The sequence below is a fragment of the Vipera berus genome, assembly GCF_964194415.1.
Source record: "Vipera berus genome assembly, chromosome: 1".
In the NCBI taxonomy this organism is placed as follows: Eukaryota; Metazoa; Chordata; class Lepidosauria; order Squamata; family Viperidae; genus Vipera; species Vipera berus.
Genome location: NC_138202.1, coordinates 65,759,061 through 65,779,379, shown reverse-complemented (window position 1 = coordinate 65,779,379; position 20,319 = coordinate 65,759,061). Strand labels below are relative to the sequence as shown.

The window sequence follows — 20,319 nt, the reverse complement described above, 5'->3', positions numbered from 1 at the left end:
GTTCCTTCCAAATCTGTTATTCTATATTCTAAATATAGTATATTTATTAGGATTTGTAAAATAGGATTTAAAGGTTACCTATCTCTGAGTAAGGGGATGGTTAGTCAGGTGGTTAGTCAGATGGTTATCTTGTTGGCAAAAGCAAGCATATATTGTTTTGGATTGTTTAAACAGATAAGGAGTTTTACTTAGGCTTAAAGCTGTGGGAAGCACAAATGAAAACTGGAGAGCAATGTAATAATTGAGACCTCCCCTGCCTTTATCAAGGACAGAATAACTTTTTGGTAAATAATTAACTAAAACCCAATAAAGTACAAGATATGTGGTTGACACAATAATCACTGACCTTTTCATGGATGTAAGCTAAACCATCCAAAATTTCCCGGAAAAGTCTCCAAAGACGATTTGTATCTTGGTATAAACCTTGATCAATAGTGTCTCGTAATGTGCTCTTTTCACAATATTCCATCTTTACATGCAAGATTAAGGAGAGAAAAAAAAGCTGAAAATATCTGGGAAGGTCATCACATGTATAACTGTTACTATTCTACAATTCAGATTTGGGGTGATTAATCATTCAAATATTGGAGGCTTCTCTTTTAAAAGAAATTTATTTGAAGAAATGTATTCTGACTGGCTAAATTTAATCCTTTTTTGAGGGCAGACAACAAAAGGAGACAAAGAAGGAAAACTATAGGTTTGTTTACCTGAATTATCTTTGCTTAGCTCCCTGACTGGAAAAATCAGTCCTTCAAAGAAATCAATGCATTTTCATCTTGTTATGCTAAGAGGAAGTTTGTATGATTCATAATAATGCTTCTGCATACTTATAATGTTTGGTAAATTCTAAGGCAGTATGACCAGTCATGGTAGCCATTACACTTTTCAAAGGTACACAGTATTTGATTAACTCAGGTACAGCAATTTTGAAAGTTTCATGCAATGGGATGAGGCAAATCTAATACAAAGTGGTTTATTTTAAAGATCCGCAAACATTTTTAGCACCTCCTTGTGGAATATTTCTCACATCAGATGCAACACATAGACATGTTCTCCCACAGCAGGTGGCAGTATCTGGCTGACCTTAAGAAGCTGACATGGAGCAGAGACCATTAAGAAATCCCAAAGCTTTAAGCTAAAATTAAATATCCCACAGCAATAAGGTACATATTGGTTAATCAAAGCACATCCCAGTACAACATCTCATGTCCTTATTGAAAACAGCACGCATGAATCCATGTAGTTATTAAAAACTCAGCTTGAGCTCAGAGATATTTTGCTATTTTAAGCAAGCTCTGAAAACAAATTGTTTGCTTCTAAAAATTGTAAGGCTGAAAAAAATCACTTCTCACTGATTTCTTAGATGGCTTCTGATTCTGTATACTGACTATAAGATTACTTCTATCTCAGAGACATAAAATGTTCATTTTATTCTGAATACATTTATTCTAGATGTACCAAATGATAATTTCCAACCTGAATATAAAGATGGTGCACCGTCTGAATCACTGATGTTTTGTTTTCTTCACTATGACTATCTTTTTCCTTGTAAACTTCATCCTAGATCACAGAAATACAGAAGTACAATATAAGCAAACCTAATTCTTCACTACATATATTTAATCAGTCCATAAATCTACTGATAACATTTCTTTCATTTGAAAACAACGTTCTTATGTGCTGAAATGCCAAATAAACCTGTTTTATTTGTAGTCTACCATCCATCATCATAACATGATGCTGGGTACAAATATTCTCTCAATAAGCAAATTGCAATGTTATTGTGCCTTTTAAATGCAAGCAGAATCATATAGTACATGCTATAGCTTTTGATTTTCAGACTAATAATCCACAGATTTGAAAGAGGAGGTTTAAAGATGTATTTTCAATAGAATATTTACCATCATATGATTTCTACTATTGTCTTCTTCATGATCAAAAATGATGTCACTTTCAGAATCTGCTGCTGGCCTAAATCAAGAAACAAGAGCTTTTAAATATCCAAATCTTTGCAGAAGGTGCAGAAGGTGGTTTTAAAATGTTTCCCTCACATGATCCACAGAGGTATGCTTAATGATAATTCCTTTAGGTTAAAAATTATTCCTGTGATACTTAATTCTAGCTTCAATTAATTAATTAATTAATTCTGTTGTTTTAATTACACTGTATACTAGAATAGATACGACCTATTTAATTAAATGCAATGTATAATCATATTAGACAGGCAAAAATCCTAAAAGATGGTTTATCTTCCATTTCAGATACTGTACACTGTTTAAACACTGCTAGTCAAAATGCATGTTTCAATGAATCTGTTAGTGAACAGAAGGTGGCACAACTTCTACATAACACAAACTTAACACAGCAGAGAGCCAGCATGGTATAGTGCAGGTGTCTTCAAACTTGGCCCTTTTATGACTTGGCCCTTTTATGACTTGTGGACTTCAACTCCCAGAATTCCTCAGCCAGCATGCCTGGCTGAGGAATTCTGGAAGTTGAAGTCCACAAGTCATAAAAGGGCCAAGTTTGAAGACCCCTGGTCTAGTGCTTAGAGTAACAGGCTACAAACCAGGAGACTGTGAGTTCTAGTCCCACCTTAGGCAGGAAAGCTGACCAGGTGACTTTGTGCCAATCACTCTCTCTCAGTCCAACTCACCTCTCAGGATGGTTGTTGTGGAGAAAGGAGTATTAGATATGTTAACCAACTTTGAGTTATTTATCAAAGATAATAAAGATGGGAAATAAACAAATAAATGAAAGTATCTTTCTGCAGATTTGAGCCTATATTTACTTTACAGATTTTACAGATTTCACAGATTCAATTAACAAAATAGTAAACACGGCAGGGACAAGAATTTGCAGTGATCCATTTTGCAGATGCAAGTAATCTGGGGCCATATTGTGTTTTTTCAAGCTGATTTAGTCAGTGAAGAAACTGAAGCTGAAAAGAGACTGCACATTTCAGCATGGCAGCAACATAAAACTTATAAACCATGAAGTACTTACAACAAAGAAAGATAAAGATTTCGGGGTGGATTTCAGAGAATCCATGCTGAATATTAGTGAAAATTTATGAGGAAATTGAATACATGCAGTGCATCCAAGGAGACATAAGAATATTTCTGAACTAGAACTGCAAGGAAGAGCAAGGGAAAAAAAATTCCAAACGCAAGAATAGAAAGTGTTACTTCTGCCAAAGGAAGTGCTACGAAATTTTAACTGAAAGGATGTCTAAACTTCTGCATCTGACACATTCTAGTTTTCTTACTCGGAGTTTGAACCTGCAAATATTTGTAAATAAATAATAAGTATACGTTCTTAAAGGGACACGGTGGCTCAGTGGGTTAGGACGCTGAGCTTGTCGATCAGAAGGTCGGCAGTTTGGCGGGTTGAATCCCAAGTGCCGCGTAACAGAGTGAGTGCCTGTTACTCATCCCAGCTTCTGCCAACCTAGCAGTTCGAAAGCACATAAAAATGCAAGTAGAAAAATAGGGACCACTACGGTGGGAAGGTAACAGCGTTCTGTACCCCTTTGGTGTCTAGTCATGCTGGCCACATGACCACGGAGACGTCCTCGGACAAATGCTGGCTCTTCGGCTTTGAAACGGAGAGTTCCTAGAGTTGGAAACAACTAACACACATGTGCGGGGGAACCTTTACTTTTTTATACGTTCTTATCTGCAGAAAGATGTTGCATTTAACTTTGTACCATGTAACCCCTGAAAAGTGGAAGGTTTCTGCAGGTAAAAAATCATCTTCCATTTTCACAGCTGCTTCTACTAGATTCCAAGCATCAAATAAGCCCATCCCTGAATGAACAACTCACAACCTAATCAATTGACAGTAAACAAGCAAAAGGAAAGCAGAGAAATTAATTGTTCCTACTTACAAGAAAGACTGCGAAAAGACTCCTTCCCCTTCATCATCGTCATCATCATCATCACTGGATTCCTGATCAGCTCCACTGAACCTGGCACTGGTTGACCTTTCACAGGAGGTGCTCCACTCCACCGAACTGGTCAGAATAGGAGGAGGGGCATTTGCTTCTATGTCATCCACAAACGCCTGCTCACCTTTCCCATTCTCAGCCAGCCTTTCAGCTACTTTCTTCTCTTCTGTGCTTTCTGATGTAGAATTAGTAAGTAGAGAACCCTCATATTTCTCTATCCAGGCATTGTAATATCGCACAATGTTCTCATGGTTTAGTCGTGACAAAAGCGTTACTTCCCCTTTGATTCTCCGAAACTGCTTGCTTGTGGGATTTATACGAATACACTTGACAGCATAACAGCAGCCATCTAGTTTGTTCTGGACCTGCCCATTGAAAAATGATATAAGACAGATGTGTCAACATCCAGCTCAAGAATCCAAATAAAACTCTGAGTTCATTCCGTCCCCAAAAATCTTACTGTTTATTGAATACACTGCATGGTAATGTTGAAGCAAAACTAACTCTGAGGATCCCAGACATCAGTTCATAAGACTTAAAAACAATAATTTTCCCAGCCAAACCCCAACGTCTTATGTAGTCCATATAAACAACTTCACTTTGTTATGGGAACTGTCTGCTTCAAATCCACACCTGTTATGATGTCCTTGAAAAGGTTTCAGGCTCTCACGGTCTTTAGCGGAATCGTAGAAGCTTCGTTTCTCCAACTAACCTACTCAAAAGTAATACCTCCCCCCTCTTACTCTAAAGCAGGGGTATCAAAATGCCAGCCGGTTGCATCATACGGAGGCCGTGCCCACCCCAGCTCCAGCAATGCAAAAAAAAAAGTCATGACACATTGTGACATGTCACATGATGCGGCGAGTTTGACACCCGTGCTCTAAAGGCAAGTTGAAAGGCAGAAGCATGGAGCTCTCAAAGTTTCATCCTTGACAAGATGCTTCAATGGAGATCATATAAAACAATTCCTTCTGGGCACCCACTCATTTCCTTTTATCCCAAATAAACTCTAAACTTTTTATTATCTGCAAAGCTGAATAAGGTCAACATTTATTACACAATCCCTGTTTTATTTACACACATACCTCAAAGAGATTCTACAGGGTAAAATCTGTTTCACACCGAACACTACTTTACCTTGATGACTGCTCCAAAGGCTCCTTTTCCAAGCAACTGTTGTTCTTCAAATTCATTGTAATAACGGGAAAGTTGCCTTTGTATTTCTGTGACATGAACATCACTAGCAATCTGACTGCTAGAAATAACAGTTTCAATATCGTCTATTGCTGATGAATCTGAAAATTGTAAAAAAAATATAATAGAAAGGGAAATGATTTGTATATAATCTGATATTTAAAACTAACAAAAGCTGGTGTGACCCTCAGCGTGGAAGACTAAAGCCTCTACTGGACTGGGTTTAAAGTGCTGATTACTACAACGTTTTATTGGCAGGTGTCTCAAAGTCACCCAGCCAGCTTTCAAGCCTAAGGAAAGCCGAGAACTCAAATGATGAGGACTATGTAAACATATTTACATCAAGAATATAAGATAGGACCATTTTGTAGTGATTCAGGCATAAATAATTCTGTAGAATTATTTTATTGCCTAAGGATTCCAACTGGTGTTAGAAATTATGATATTGCATATCTGAAATTCTCTCAAACAAAATATTTAAATAAACGTCTACCCAAAACTAGAAAATCACCTCATTGTTTTGACAGACATTTTATATTAAAATATGCAACTCTCTTAACATAATTTAAAGATGTATGCCACATGTTTTTAAAACACAGTTATATGTTTACCTAAAAGGTTAGCACATTAGAAACACTGAGATATTTACCATCTGGGCTTTCTTCCAATATGGGTGCTTTTACTAGTGGTGGATTTATAAAACTATGCTGTAGTAGTTGCTGAGGACTCCATCTTTCTTTATCTTCCAAGCAAACACACCTGTATGCAATCCAGAAAAATATAGGGTTAATGTTGCTATTTAGATTGTAACTACATGAATCTTTCACGTTTTTTCCCCACATGTTTGCAATTAAAGCTACAAAACTTAAGTATAGATAGTCCCTGACTTACAACAGTTCATTTAGTGTCCGTTCAAAGTTACAACAGCACTGGATAAAGTGACTTATTACCATTTTTCACATTGCAACTTTTGCAGCATCCCCATGGTCTTGTGTTCACAATTCAAATGCTTTGGCAACTGGTTCATATTTATGAGGGTTGCTGTGTCCCAGGGTCATGTGATCGCCTTTTACAACTTTCTGAAAAGCAAAGTCAATGGGGAAGCCAGATTCACTTAACAACGGGGTTACTAACTTAATAACTGCAGGGATTCACTTAACAACCATGGCAAGAAATGTGGTAAATTTGGGCAAAACTCAACAAAATGTCTCACTTAACAACAGAAACCTTGGGCTCAATTGTGGCCATAAGTTGAGGACTACCCATATAGCCTTTTATAGCCTTGTGCTCTTTAAGGGTTGAAATCTTGGGAGACAAGAATCTCAGATCTTTCTGGGAAAAATGGCTAAGTAAGAAGTGAAATGTTTTCCTTAATCAATGTCTTTTAATACAGAAGTACACAATTTATCACAAGAAAAATTAGGTAGCAACATCCTAAAATAATAAAGTTAGATAATAATGCCAAATCATGTAACTTTATTCAGATATTGTCCAAATCACATTTCAGCATTTCAAAAATCCCAGGTTTTATGTATACAGTAGTTTTCTATATAAATATAGATAAAATAATTCTCCTTCCAGAGCAGAATGTAAAGGATATGAGGAAATGGACAGAAATTACATATAATCCACAACATACATTGATTGCTATGAATTTACAGGCTGATCCTAATATTTATTTATTAAACTTCTATATCATGCATCTCAACTTAGTGGCAACTTTATGTGGCTTAACAATTAATAACAGCAATAATATGAAACATTAAAATAATCAGATATAGCTGATAAATACCATGCAGGAAAAAAGGATCACTATTTATTCTAGTAGTTGAGATGTGATCTTAAGTACCAATATTAAATGTATTAATCTATTTAAGTAAAGTTTAAGATACCAAAGCACAGTCTAAACCAAAAACCCTCTTACATTCAACTAAAATAGTGTATTATCACAAAGGATTTAAAAGCTGCACTATATCCTCCAAATTATACCGAAGCATATGTTTGCAATATTTTTTATCTACAAAAAAATTAGTGGTTAGTCTTCTGATCTAATAAAGGACTTAAAACTTGATTAAAAACCCCACTCATAATTATCTGATCCACAGTCAAAGTAAACATAAGCATGCATAACATCTGTGAAGTATTTCTTAAAATCCTTAGTACAGCCATAAAAGTTTAGGATTTACATTGTTCTATTTGGTAAGAGTCTACTTCCTCTGGGCCTGAGGCCTTTTATGTCCCACAAAAGTAACAGAAATATTATGTTCGGCTACAACTCAAAGTATAGAAGCACATATGCACAGCTTATATCTCCAAAAGAAAAGGGAAAAAATAGGGGAGAAATTATCCAACATAAACTCTTATAAAGAAATGTAAGCAAAGGAAATTAGATACATAACTAGACAGTAAAAAAAGAAGAAAAATCCAGATGAAAAAATTTAAGTGTAGAACCAAAACTAACAACAATCCACCCATCCCAAGTTAGCTAACACAGCATTATAAAATCAATAAAAGGTGTATATTACTTTTAATTATGTACCAACGTTTGATTTTAGAATGATGCATGCTTTTCATTGTCTTCAGCTAATAGGGAAAAACTTAAAACAAAAAGCCCCAATAACCTCATATTCCTGGATGCATACATTCTACTTGCACATCTAAATAATTATCTTGGTTTTTAATCCTTGAATCATGCTAAAATCACGAAGAGCAATTATTATTAAATTATTGTTAAAATTCCCACCTATATCCTAAATTATAATTATGTATATTCAATAATAGTTAAACATTACGGGCTATTTACATACTTTTTCAAAAAATCTTCAAAATCATCAGGCAAATCACTTGGAATTGTGACTGGATATTCGTTGGTTAGCCATCCTTGGCTGAGAGCAAGCAACATCAAACCCAATCTCCATATATCTCCTTTTTTCCCTGGTTTGTTGGGCAAGGCGTCCTCACTAAATCGGACTTTGGTTTGCTCAAAAACATCCTCCTTACAGATTTCTGCCAACCGTTTGGAAATACTGTAATCAGTCATCTTGATGTTTCCTTCAGTATCTACCAGAATGCTGGATGCACTCAAAACTTTGTGGACTACTGAATTACTATGTAAATAGTCAAGAGCTGACAAAAGCTGAGTTGCATAATGGCGCAACTTATCAATGGGAAGCGGGATCTCTCTGTCCAAGTACACGGAAAGGTTAGATCCATTGATGTGTTCCACCAATATGTGTACTACAATTGAGTCACTGTGCTCTTTAAAGGTCATAGATAGGTAACGAACTATGTTAGGATGGCTTAATTTCATCAGAGAACTGAATTCTGTTTCTGCTCCCTGTATCTGTTAAAAGGAAACAAACATTTCAATTAGTATTGAATTATGGAAGGAATATGATCACTCAAGATATTTTCCGTACAAGGCACTGAACAGGTCAACTGAACTCCATTGATTCAACTGAGGAAGCTAGATAAAAGACATTTGTAAGCTTTTAATCATGTGTACAACCTATTTTTTCTGTTTTTGCACAGGACGTTTCATTAATATCTGAATCATGGAAAGAAAGAATTATGGGGATGACCTTTAGGGCAGTGCAAGCTACCAAAATTATTCAGAGAAAGCAAGTATGGCATCTTTGAAAGGGTTGAATTAATGAATTGATTCCTTGAAGCATACTCACCTGGAAGCCAGAAGACAAACAGACTACTCTAATGAATCACAGAGAGATAGCATGCTCACACATTTGCATGAGTGCAAAACACTACTTTTGAATCATTTTCAAAGCATGCAAAATCCTAATGATTAATATAACACAGAATAGCCATGCTGTGTTCAAATGCTTACAGATTAGTACTGGAAATCTATGTTAACCTTGCTAAATCCAATGTCTTTCACTTATGCTTTGAATTCTCACAGAATCATGGCATCTATAGGACTGCAGAATTGATTTATCTTCCTTCATGCATTTGATAAATCCTTAATAGTTTCTACAAAAATATGTATGTATGTATTTATGTATGTATGTATGTACTGTATGTTCTGTTCCAAAGTACCCAGGGAGATTTTCAAATGCATTACTGATATTAATTCAGTTTTTTGTTATACAGCACATCTCGGATGCTTGATGTTCAGTTATAATTTTCAAGTAGCAATAATAAAAGGGGCCACTAATTTAAAAACTAAATAAAATACACACAAAAGAATGATTACCTGTTTTTTGCACTTTTCAACTTTTTCCTTTTCTTGAGTTGTGAGAAATTTTCCCATTTTCTTTTGCCACTGAAGCACCCATTCATTCACTTGGACAAAGTTGCCAGAACAGATATCTAAAGCATTGTAGATTGATTTACCAAGTTGTTCATCTTTGCCTTTAGATAAAGATAGATTAAGATATCAGTTATCAATGCAGATATTCCTATAGATCCCAGGTTCATAATAAATTAAATATTAGTTCCATTTGATATGTCCTTTTGTTGCTATTGTTTTAGACACACTGGGGTGAGGTAGGGTTGCATTCAAAATTAATAAAAAAACCTGTCAACAATTTTGGTGGACTTAACCTGGGGCATTTCGATCATCTCTCATATGGAAGGGGAAATAAAAAAATGTTACTATTTACAATTGCTCAAACAGACCACAGTACATGATAGAGAGACAATCATTTTCACAAATGTTGCTACCATAAAAGCCATCATATTATTAGTCAACTTCATAAGTGGCTTGTTGCTTCAGCAGAATGACCAGCGCAGCCTTAGCGACACGCTGGGGCTTTACTTGCAGAGGCATCTAATATCAGAGATTCCATGCCCAACAGAGATTCCATTTGGTGGGGAAAAAATCATAGCTTTTTTGGCCTAATTTGATGCAAACAATGGTAAAAGCATAATGTCAGAACTGGAAAGAATGTAATACTGTATTTGGCAGGTTTACCTTTTCTAACATTTAACAATGCTTAAAGATAAAAACTGAATAGATTGGATCCTTTGAACTGTCAAATAAACACCGGATCACAAAAAGGGGGGGGGGGTAGCTTTCCTCTTTCTCAAAGTACATATAGGATGTTTTTATCTTGAATCAAATGAACAAACACACAATATATTTTTTGCATTTCTAATATGTTTATGTTCAACTTACCTATACATTTTCCTTTGTGCACTTTAAGCTGACCATTTGCACTGCTATGAAAATTCAGAATTTCACACATTCCCTGAGATTCTTCATTGCTGCAGCTAGAGTACTGACGCTCTCTCCTATACAGCCAACATCAATATTATTTTCTTTGCAAAACACATTACACATACACACAAACACACACACACACATCCTTAGGTGTCCCATCCCCCCCTCTGTATATATGTAACAGTCATTCAATTCACTGAGAAGATGACCAGAATATTAGTTTAAGTGTGTGGTACTAATGGCAAATTAATGTATTTCCACAGAACTTGGTTCATCTCTAATTTCAGTTAAACTATTATAAAACAGAACTGTTCATTTGCAACAGCAGAAAGCAAGTCATTATCATGTTCTTTAGAAAATGTGTATCATTTTCAAAGAAAAAGATAACCAAGCAAGAATTTTTATATATGTTCCGATTATACCATACAATTCATTTATTTATATAGTACACCCTCAGCTTCATGGACTTCCTGTGAAGAGCAGGAGTCTATTATAGCTGAACATCTATGAACTCTACATAACTTTACATAATGAACTAAAAGTTAACTATATATAGCTTTTGCATAAAATATGAATCTTGTTCAGACTGATTTGCCAAATAATGGACCAGTCTATTGTTTGATGCTACTGTCTAAAATTAGATATTTTTTTTTGTTGCATCCAAAGTCCACTATAGGGGGACAGAAAATCAAAGTTTACTATATTTACCTAACTTATCTAAGTGGAAAATTAAACATATATAATGGTATAAGCAAATTTCTAAGATGTCTAAGTCTCCTGCAATAGAATACTTAATCAAACGAAGACAGATGGAAAACAAATATTTGTCCAACCTTACAAATGTTATTATTTTTGTAATTGTAATGCATGCAGTATTCATTATTTTTGTTTTTTGTTAATTTTCATACCATTTGTATACTGTTCTAATGACATGAATATCTACAAAAACCGAGAAGTTTCATGAGTGAAAGCAATTAATTCTCTTAAAATATCTTATCCCATTGTGATAAAATACATACTTTGAACGTCCTGTGGAATTTGCACGATATTTATTATTCCCTACATGATCTGTTGCACCAATTGTTATGCTGACAGTCGTTTTGCTCCCTGCAACTTCTTGAACAATAGAAGGATCCTGCTTTATCAGAGTGGCGTTAGCCAAGCGTTCCTGGAAAGATAGGCGGGGAAAGTGAATCACATTAGTGCACCAAAATCTTTTAAGTAACTACAAGTCCTGGACTTGTAACCAGAATTGGGGCCAGGAATCTGGTTGTAAATCATTACGATCATAATTTGAGACACTCAAATGAGAGGAAGTAATTTTGGGGCCTTTTTTGCAGTGGTTATTAAGTGAATGCTGTGGTCATTAAGCTAGTCCATTCATTTGAATGGGTATTTTTTTGCCAGAAACAAACAAAAAATTGCATTCAAGTGACCACAGAATGCCCTTACCAGTTGTAAAGCTGACCCACCCAACATGCAGTCATGTGATTGGGGGAGGAGGGTAGTACAATCATTTACGATGGCTGAGAATGCTTTACAGGCCATAAATCACCCATTCTGTGGCTTTCATAATAGTCGTAAAACAAGTCATAAGTCGAGGACTATTGCAGATGGGCTCCTGACTGGCGCTCCCTTCGAGGGAGGGCTTTAAGGATCATAAGTTCCTTCTTAACCGAAAATTATTGTCCTTGCTATTCAAAAAGTCAGTTTTCACAGCGTCAGCTTGCAACAGGCAGAGATATTTATTATATGGTGCTTTTGCATGCAAATCTCTATTGAGTACAAGTCCAAATGTAAACACTGGGGTAATCTAGGTCAAACATATTTGTAGCTTTTAGAAAAGGGGAGGAATACAGAATCTGCATTGGTAAAACCCATCATTCTATGTTTGGAATATATAAATTTATGGTAAGAATACTACACCAATCTTCTCTTGCTATCCTCAATCCCTTTTATTCCCCTCTGCTTATTCCCGTGTTATCTCAGAGAGAGATGAGCAGCAAATAAGTCTGTGACTCCCAAGTCCACAGAGAATCTAGATCAGTGTTTTTTCAAACTTGGCAACTTAGATGTGTGGACTTCAATGCTCGGAATTCCAGAGTCACCTTACTCCTAAACAAATCATGAGAGAAATTCCAATTCTCCTATCCAATTTTAAAATTCTTTGGGAGATGTTTTCAATTTGGGAGAATGAATAGCTTCACAAAAACCTTGGCAGGGCATAAGCAAAGAGAGGTCTGCCTACAAAATTTCTGAAGAATACTGATGATGTTTATGGCCTGCAGTCTCCAAACCTGAATCAAGACATTTTGAAGCAATTCATAAAGAATTCTAGAGAAGAAAAAAAGTGGCTGATATGCATATTTCTTATTCTTTGGCAATACAGATATATTTTTATAATACCTGTTTTGCTATTTCCTTCCTTTTTCTTTCTTCTCTCTTTTCTTCCTCTCTTTTCTGAATTTCATCAAGAATTTCACGTTGCTGAAATACATTCATTGATATGCCATGGAATAGTATCTTATTTTACTAAGCAAGAGTTTAGAAGATTAACACCAAACAATCAAGCAGAAAACAATACAGTAATCAAGGAATTACCAAGAAGGAAACCACACCCACATCAATATTGGCAGGGCAAGCTACTATATAAACACGAAGCAAATTCCACATTCATTAGCATTAATGATGTTACCTAGTTAGATAATAAAACATCTGCAAGCAAACAACCAAGCTGAGAGCATCAAGGACTCCATAGTTCAACCTTGAACCACATATATTCTTTTCTATTGGACAGACAGATTGACTGGTTGATTGATTTGTACAGTTCTTCGTCCTTTGCAAGAGTACTATAAAATATATTAGTATTACTCATATAGATGAGTAATACAGATTGTAGGCATGGTCTTTTTTTCTGCTGAGATGAACAGAAATTAAAGGGATAAGATGGTAAGGATAGAAATATGACAATGTTCTCACCATCTGTTCTTCTTTTTTCTTTAGGTCTTGAATTCGTTGTTGTTCTTCCTTGGCTAGTCTTTCTTGCTCCTTTTGTTGATTCTTTAGCATTTCTTCATGGAAAGATTTTGAAGGGGGTTTATTGTAATCACTAAGAAATGACTGTATGTATTCTGCCAGCTCAAATATCATCACCTAGGAATGAAAGACAAAACTATTCAAATGCTTGCACTGGTTGCACTTATATATACACAGCAGCACATCCTTCAATGAAACACAACTGATTTTTTTCTTTTTAGCTAAATAACTAAACCAGCATAAAACTCAACTAAACTTAACTTTAGAAGCTCCTGTCCCATCTCACTCAATAATGACTATTATAAGAGTTTCTAGTGAATGCATACCTTGGTGGTAAGGCATAGTGCATAATTTCTCAGCAGTGATTCAGATGAAACTATATATACATATTGAAAAGTCATTAGCAATCTGCACCTGACAGTATCTAGGAAATACATGTGGACACCAATAACATTATTCATTTAAAGATGATATCAATCATTTTTAACACTTACACTTAACAATAATCATAACAGTAAAAAAAGAACTTTGTATTGATCTGTCTCAATTTAACTCTCCAGTTCACCTTGATAAAATATGATTGCACATTCATATCCTTCTAAATATATCATTTCTGCTTTGAATAGATAATCAAAATATACCAAGTTCAAAATTAATGCCTCTACAGTCATAATTGCTGTAGAAATGTAGGCTTCATTCTTCTCAAACCTAAACTGCATTTGAAACTTCGGAAATTGACAATGGAATTTTGTTACATTTAATTGGCTGCAAAAAAGGGGGAGACTAATCACTCCATTTATTCATATCTATTTCTACTCTAGAGCCAAGTTGGAAATAGTGATTATGGAACCAAATGAGTTCAGTCTTAGGCACAAGCCAGCTGGGTGACCTTGGGCCAGTCATTCTCTCTCAACCCTAGGAAAAAGGCAATGACAAAGGACTTCCAAAATCTTGCCAAGAAAACTGAAGGGACTATGTCCAGGAATCAACAGTGACTCAAAGGCACATAAACACACACATTCCTGTTCTACTTTATTGGGCAGACTGTTACTGGAAAATCATATATAATATGTAAACTCCATCAAACAATAGAACAGGATTTTCTAGTTTGAGAAACAGGAACTATTCAAATAAAAGAAGTAGTAAATTACTTCAAAACACATACTAACAAATAAGTAACACTGGAAAGCAATCATTTAAGGCAAAGATGACATCACGTCGCTGCAATTAAGTCTCACTAGGAGCGTAAAAGTTATATTCTCCCCTGATAAAGAGGAGCAGGTAATAATAGCATGTAGTGCTAAAAGGCAGTCCATGCAGACAATCCTTAATTCTAAATAATTCTTTATTCTTAAAGAGAAGGCTTGCCCTCATCACTAATGTGATGTTTTCTTCCAAGACAAGCCTAGTTTCTGGTGACTTCACAGACATATATTTGTATATTTGGGGAAACACTATTTATGTGATGCACCACTGCTTCTTCTGGGATTTCCCCCCCCCCCCAACTTTCTGTGTAACCTAAAGCTTTGGTGGTTTGTGTGCCTGTGCACATGCCCATTAAATTTACCTCATTGAACTTACTAAAGGTAGCTAGACATTAGTATCTCTCTCAGCATTAATACACTGCCAACTCTAATGAGACCCTGTTAATGTTCTGTGACAACTTTATAATAAACACTCATATAGCTATCCCTTCTAAATAATGAAAACTCACAAAGTAATCAAAGAGATTTTTAAAACCCTCTAATCAAGCATGATAAAAAGTAATACAGGGAAATATAAAAAAGTAATGTATAAACTAATTAATAATTATAAAACGCCTCCTTCCATAGGTTGGCTCCTATACTAACTTCATTCCCCGGAGCTGTTAAAACAGAACTTTTATGTAAAGCTTTTTCAACTATAGGGCTGCTTTTGCTGCAATGGGTTTGATACCTGCGCTCATCTATTTTTACCTTTATTTTATGGATCTTCATTTCATTATGATTTTGTGTATTATCATAGTATTGCAATGGTATATTTCTTTGTATTTTCATTTACTGACGACCACTGAGAGGATTTTTTATTATTATCATAGCAGCACAGAAGTGCAATAAATAAATCAGTAAATAAAAATAAAATACACAGCACTAAAAGGGGCATTCTAGAAAGAATACACACATCTGGTAATGATTTACAGAAAGAAATGGAAAGGTCTGAAGATCACAGTATTACAGAAGTAGCTATTAGAAGCAGAACTGATCTTCAGATTGCTTAAAGAGTAAAGATAAATGTGTTAGTACACATGGTGTGAAGGAACTCCAGTATATAATCTGTGACATATATTATGAATGCTTCTGATACAATCTTTTCAGCTAATAGAAATTACAGGGGGGGAAATCTATTTTTGCTCAAAATTGATGATCACATTCACATAATACACATGTGCACACACAAACAATTTGCCATATTCTTTTGAAACCTCAAATATTATATCAACAATGTCGCTCAACACTTACCTCTCCACAACGCTCTTTTGCTAATACCTCTAGTTTGGATTTTAACAAGTTTATATTTTCATTTGATAAGCCTTTCACATTTTTAAGTTCGATTTCTGGAACACTAGAGGGAAGAAAAAGAAATCACTAGAACAGGAGTTTTACGAGGTGTTATCCATATTATACCACAGCACTATTTTCCAATAAATCATGAAAACATATTGAGTTATTTAAAAAATAGGCCACCTTTTATTGCAATGTCCTTTCCTAAACACAAGAGAACATAACTGTAATAAAAAATTAGAAAAATGTATTTATACATTTCAAAAGAACATGCACACAAATTAAACAGCTATTAATATAAAATATTTAAAAAATAATTTTAAATCAACAAAGTCTAGATAAATAGTTTCTAAAATCAACCATTTCTTGAGTCCTAAAAATATCAAGCAACATTGAGAAAGCACAGTTGCTGAGTTTTACCAGTAAATATTTTTAAAGTTGCCTTGCAGGTTTTTTAAGCCAGAAGTCCCAGGCAGAGTCATATAAATGCAGATGTTCTTACAGGCAAATTGGCACACAATGTTTAGCATTTTGAAAGCCATTAGAGCATCTACCCATATATTACAAAAACTCTGTCTGTTTCTAACTTTCAACCAGGTGAAATGGTGCATCATAAGGCAACAATTTGTGTATTAAGGTATCTGAAATAGGCTAACTTAAAGAATGCATCCAGAATCCAGGACCTATTAGTCCTATAACTGAAATTTCAAGGATCATTACATCAATTGTATTCACAAAGTTTTGCCTATTAGCTGCAATCAACTGATTGTGATTTTTGACTACCGGTATATTTTCAAGAAACTTGTAGGTTGTGTGATATAAGGAGAAATGTATTGCTGTCTTCATGCCCATTTCAATTGGCCACTTTGGAATTAGGCCAAAATCTATAATCTGTTAACGGCAGTAGATAATGAGGGAAGGATAATGTGGATGCCTGCTGGTGAGTAGGGCTGGCTGAGGTGGTTAATGTATAAAGTTTTTTCCTTCCCCAGAGGGAGAGGACTCCTTGGGAATAATTGAAGTGAAAACCTTCTCTTATTTGGATTGTAAATGGCTTAACTTGATAAAAGGTACTCTGAGGTATTAATACACATTGCATGCATACAACAAAGGCAATTTTCAGATAGAAGACATTTGGTTTGTCTAAATGTTTTGGACTCCAAGCCCATCAAGGCCAATTGTCTACGTGAACGATGAGCAAGGGCAGTGTTCCAAATTATTGGAAAGACACACAGCCTTTGCCCTGATTCAGTCTGCTTTCCATCCCAGTGCATGGTTCCTCAATTAAGTATCCTTTCACTCATCCATATCCGTTATGCTATTTTTCAGAAAAATTTTTCTTTTTTAAAATTTAGAAAACATGGATTATTTTTTTTACTCACATATCGGGATAGGTTTGAGGACATTTGACCCATAAATCAACTTTGGCATAGACTTCATGGTCACCAGTTAATCCCTGAGGTCTCAAGACTAGATTGATTTCAGGAGACTGTCGTATCTGCAACATTTTTTAAAAAAATTATGAATGTTAGTAAGAAACTGGGCTCAACAAATCCTGAAAGACTTTCTATCTGACCCACAAGAATGGATTCAAAGTTTTTATTTTTCTGATAAGTGGAATTTGTTCTCAAGGGAAATTACAAACTAAATAATATGTGAATGAGCTTTGAATAAGTAAACATTTATCAAGTGTCATATATAAATGTCTTGGGGAAAAGCATAGTCTTTGGGGAAGTAATAACCTTGCTAATTATGTTTAAGTAAAACATAATTACTTATTGTAAGTAAGTTGTTGATGGTTTTCACAACACATTTAAAAACAGCAGCAGCACTTGGGAAAAGAAAAAAGTATTCCCTTTCATTGCTCATTTTGATAAACATTCATATTAAGAAATAATCTGATACTCGTGTCTGAAATTCAAGAAAGAAAAGGGAAAGAAAATGAAATAAAGGCATACTAGGAAAAAAAGTCATCTTGTTGCGGATAATCTTACTCTCCCATTAAATTTCTCTAAGCTTAGCCCTGGGCTATGTAAAATCTAAAGTTAATTAATCTCAATTAATACTAGAGAAGAAAGCAGAAGGGGTGGATTTAATTATTTATTTGGTGACTATCATTGGCTGGACAAAGTCATACCATTATTGACAGCTGACTTGTTAAAAAAAACTGCCAAATATTTTGTAACACTGTTAAAAGGTATTAAGACATTAAACACAATTTCTTATGCTATTTTTTTAATTCAGGGAGTAGAACTAGGGTTGTATAATTTTTATACCTGTAACTACCAGAACACAAAATATATTCTCATCATTTATCTTAAATAATTGATGCATGGAGATGACATATTTATTCCATTAACATCCACTTTTTTCAGGGAGGTTCACATAGATAATATAGACTATAGAGGAAGATGTTGCCTAGTTTTATCCCCTTAAAACACGGGTGTCAAATTCGTTGCGTCACGTGTCGCGATGTATCACAACTTTTTTTTGCATTGCCGGAGCTGGGGTGGGCACGGCCTCCATATGATGCAACTGGCCCGTGGACCAGCAGTTTGACACCCCTGCCTTAAAACTACAGAAGTAGCCCGGGCCAAAGAGTTAAATGAGTTTAACCCACAAAACTAAGAGTTTTCTCTCTAATTTTCAACTAAGAATACGAAAGGATAAAGTAAATAAGTAGTGGGTTGGGTGTACATGTTCATCCTTCTAATTGTTAGTAGTTGCAATGATAAGACTTGTTATTAACAATTAATAACAGGTGTATGTATACAGTACAATGAATATATATTTTTAGGAATCCACAGAAATACATAACTGAGAAATTCTACAGTATAAATTCTTCATTTTTTCTCTGGCTGTGATGAATCCTTACTGAATTCTCAGTGATCCCATTTTATTTTTTTACAAAAATTACACATTGCATTTTAGATTATCTCAGTGAGGTTTCTAACAGTAACATGAATATTACTACAGCCATTAAAGCCATTAAAACTGTAAAGTTATACTGAAGACTTAAGTGAGGGACAGAAAACCACATCTTTCTGTTTGGCACTAATTATGTTTTAGTAATTGTTACCCTAACTATCAAGCTGTCTCCATTAAAATTAACTCTTGCATGTATATACATAAGTACATAGCTTGAAATTAAATCATGCTACTGAAGCATACTGTACCATGCTGTTAATTTTTAGGTAGCACATCCTGTTACAATTTACTTCCTTCGAATTGACATAGCCAATGCAAGTGCTAGATGGGTTTGTAGCAAACGATGCATGCTACTTGGATAACCAGATCCCTGCCACAGATACACAAGAATGAGGCACAGCTGCCATAGGACTCAAACTCCATGCTAATTCATGGGATAGGTGTTTCAGTGGATTACAGTCATTTTTAAAATAAGCATCCTGGATGTGGGCACAAAAGGTGTAGGTCGTTAATACGCCTTCAAATATTAAATGATTTCAAGCAGACAACCCTTAGGAAAGGACGGGCGAAAACAAGGATTGGGGCGGGTCAGGCAACCAAAACCAAAAAGTCCAGTCTCAAAAAAGGAACGTCTAGCCATCTTTAAATCCGTTTAATGCATAAATCAATAAATCAAAATCTACATGAGCTTCTGCGGCGATTCCCAATTTGCAACCACCAGGCATCGTCTGCACAACACCCACAAACAGGAAACCCGGCCAGCCTTTTCGTATTACCTCCCATGGCCGGTCAAGACGCAAGTCTTGAAAGTCCCGCCCGTAGATGGACTCCAGCACCTGCAGCTCGTTCTCTTGGCGAAGCTGGTAGCTCTCCGGTTGCTCCGCGGTCACTTCGGCCGTCTTGGCTCGCGGCTGCAAGACCCCGTTTAAATGAGCCATCTCAGCTCCAGCAATTAAAGCCCGGCGGGCAGAAGGCCGGCGCTCAAGCACCGGGCCCTTGCCTAGTCGCCACGGCTGAGATGCGGTGGGCGGGACTGCGCGGCTCTTCCGCCTTGCTCGGAGGCCCCGCCGAAGGTCGGTGCTGCCCCTTGCGACGGCGGGAAAGCAGGAATCCAGAGTGGAATTGGCGCCGCTTTGCAGGAATCCAGAGTGGAATTGGCGCCGCTTTGCCGATGAAGCTGTCTTTCTACCTTCCGCAATAGTATATGTAGTCTAGGTCCCCTCTTTAGCTTAATCCTCCCAACAGGGGCTGCTGGCCTGCACTTTCCAGATGTTCTACTTCCTAAATGAAGTTCAAGCTGTTTTCTAGTTTGAATGGTTGGGGTGCCGAGACTTGTGGATTTCATGAAACCAATTTGGGCCCCACCAGGCACTCCCCCCCCCCCCCCGCTTTCCCTGGTGGCAACTGTTGGCTTCAATTTGTTGTGCTCCCTGCCTTCTGGGATGTGCCTTGGCAAGCAGAAGAGAGACTCATTAAACAAAAATGAAACCTAT

The 20,319-nt window shown here is 35.9% G+C and overlaps 1 protein-coding gene across 4 annotated transcripts in view; it reads right to left on the bottom strand.

Annotated features, from left to right (window-relative positions):
- Positions 1–19,829, bottom strand: part of EIF2AK4 (eukaryotic translation initiation factor 2 alpha kinase 4) — a 44,401-nt gene extending 24,572 nt beyond the window's left edge. For all 4 annotated transcript variants that reach the window (XR_014027366.1, XM_081334869.1, XM_081334870.1 and 1 more), the window contains exons 1-15: positions 19,603–19,829; positions 17,281–17,396; positions 15,857–15,959; positions 13,302–13,475; positions 12,729–12,809; positions 11,342–11,490; positions 10,278–10,393; positions 9,354–9,511; positions 7,951–8,486; positions 5,793–5,902; positions 5,087–5,244; positions 3,890–4,314; positions 1,902–1,971; positions 1,477–1,560; positions 347–469 (exon numbers count right to left, since the gene is read on the bottom strand). Coding sequence is in view for 3 of the 4 variants with exons in the window: in XM_081334869.1 (XP_081190995.1) it covers positions 347–469; positions 1,477–1,560; positions 1,902–1,971; positions 3,890–4,314; positions 5,087–5,244; positions 5,793–5,902; positions 7,951–8,486; positions 9,354–9,511; positions 10,278–10,393; positions 11,342–11,490; positions 12,729–12,809; positions 13,302–13,475; positions 15,857–15,959; positions 17,281–17,396; positions 19,603–19,764 (2,565 nt within the window). In the remaining variant the exon portion in view is untranslated. The remainder of the gene's footprint in view (positions 1–346; positions 470–1,476; positions 1,561–1,901; positions 1,972–3,889; positions 4,315–5,086; positions 5,245–5,792; positions 5,903–7,950; positions 8,487–9,353; positions 9,512–10,277; positions 10,394–11,341; positions 11,491–12,728; positions 12,810–13,301; positions 13,476–15,856; positions 15,960–17,280; positions 17,397–19,602) is intronic.
- Positions 19,830–20,319: the final 490 nt, after the last annotated feature.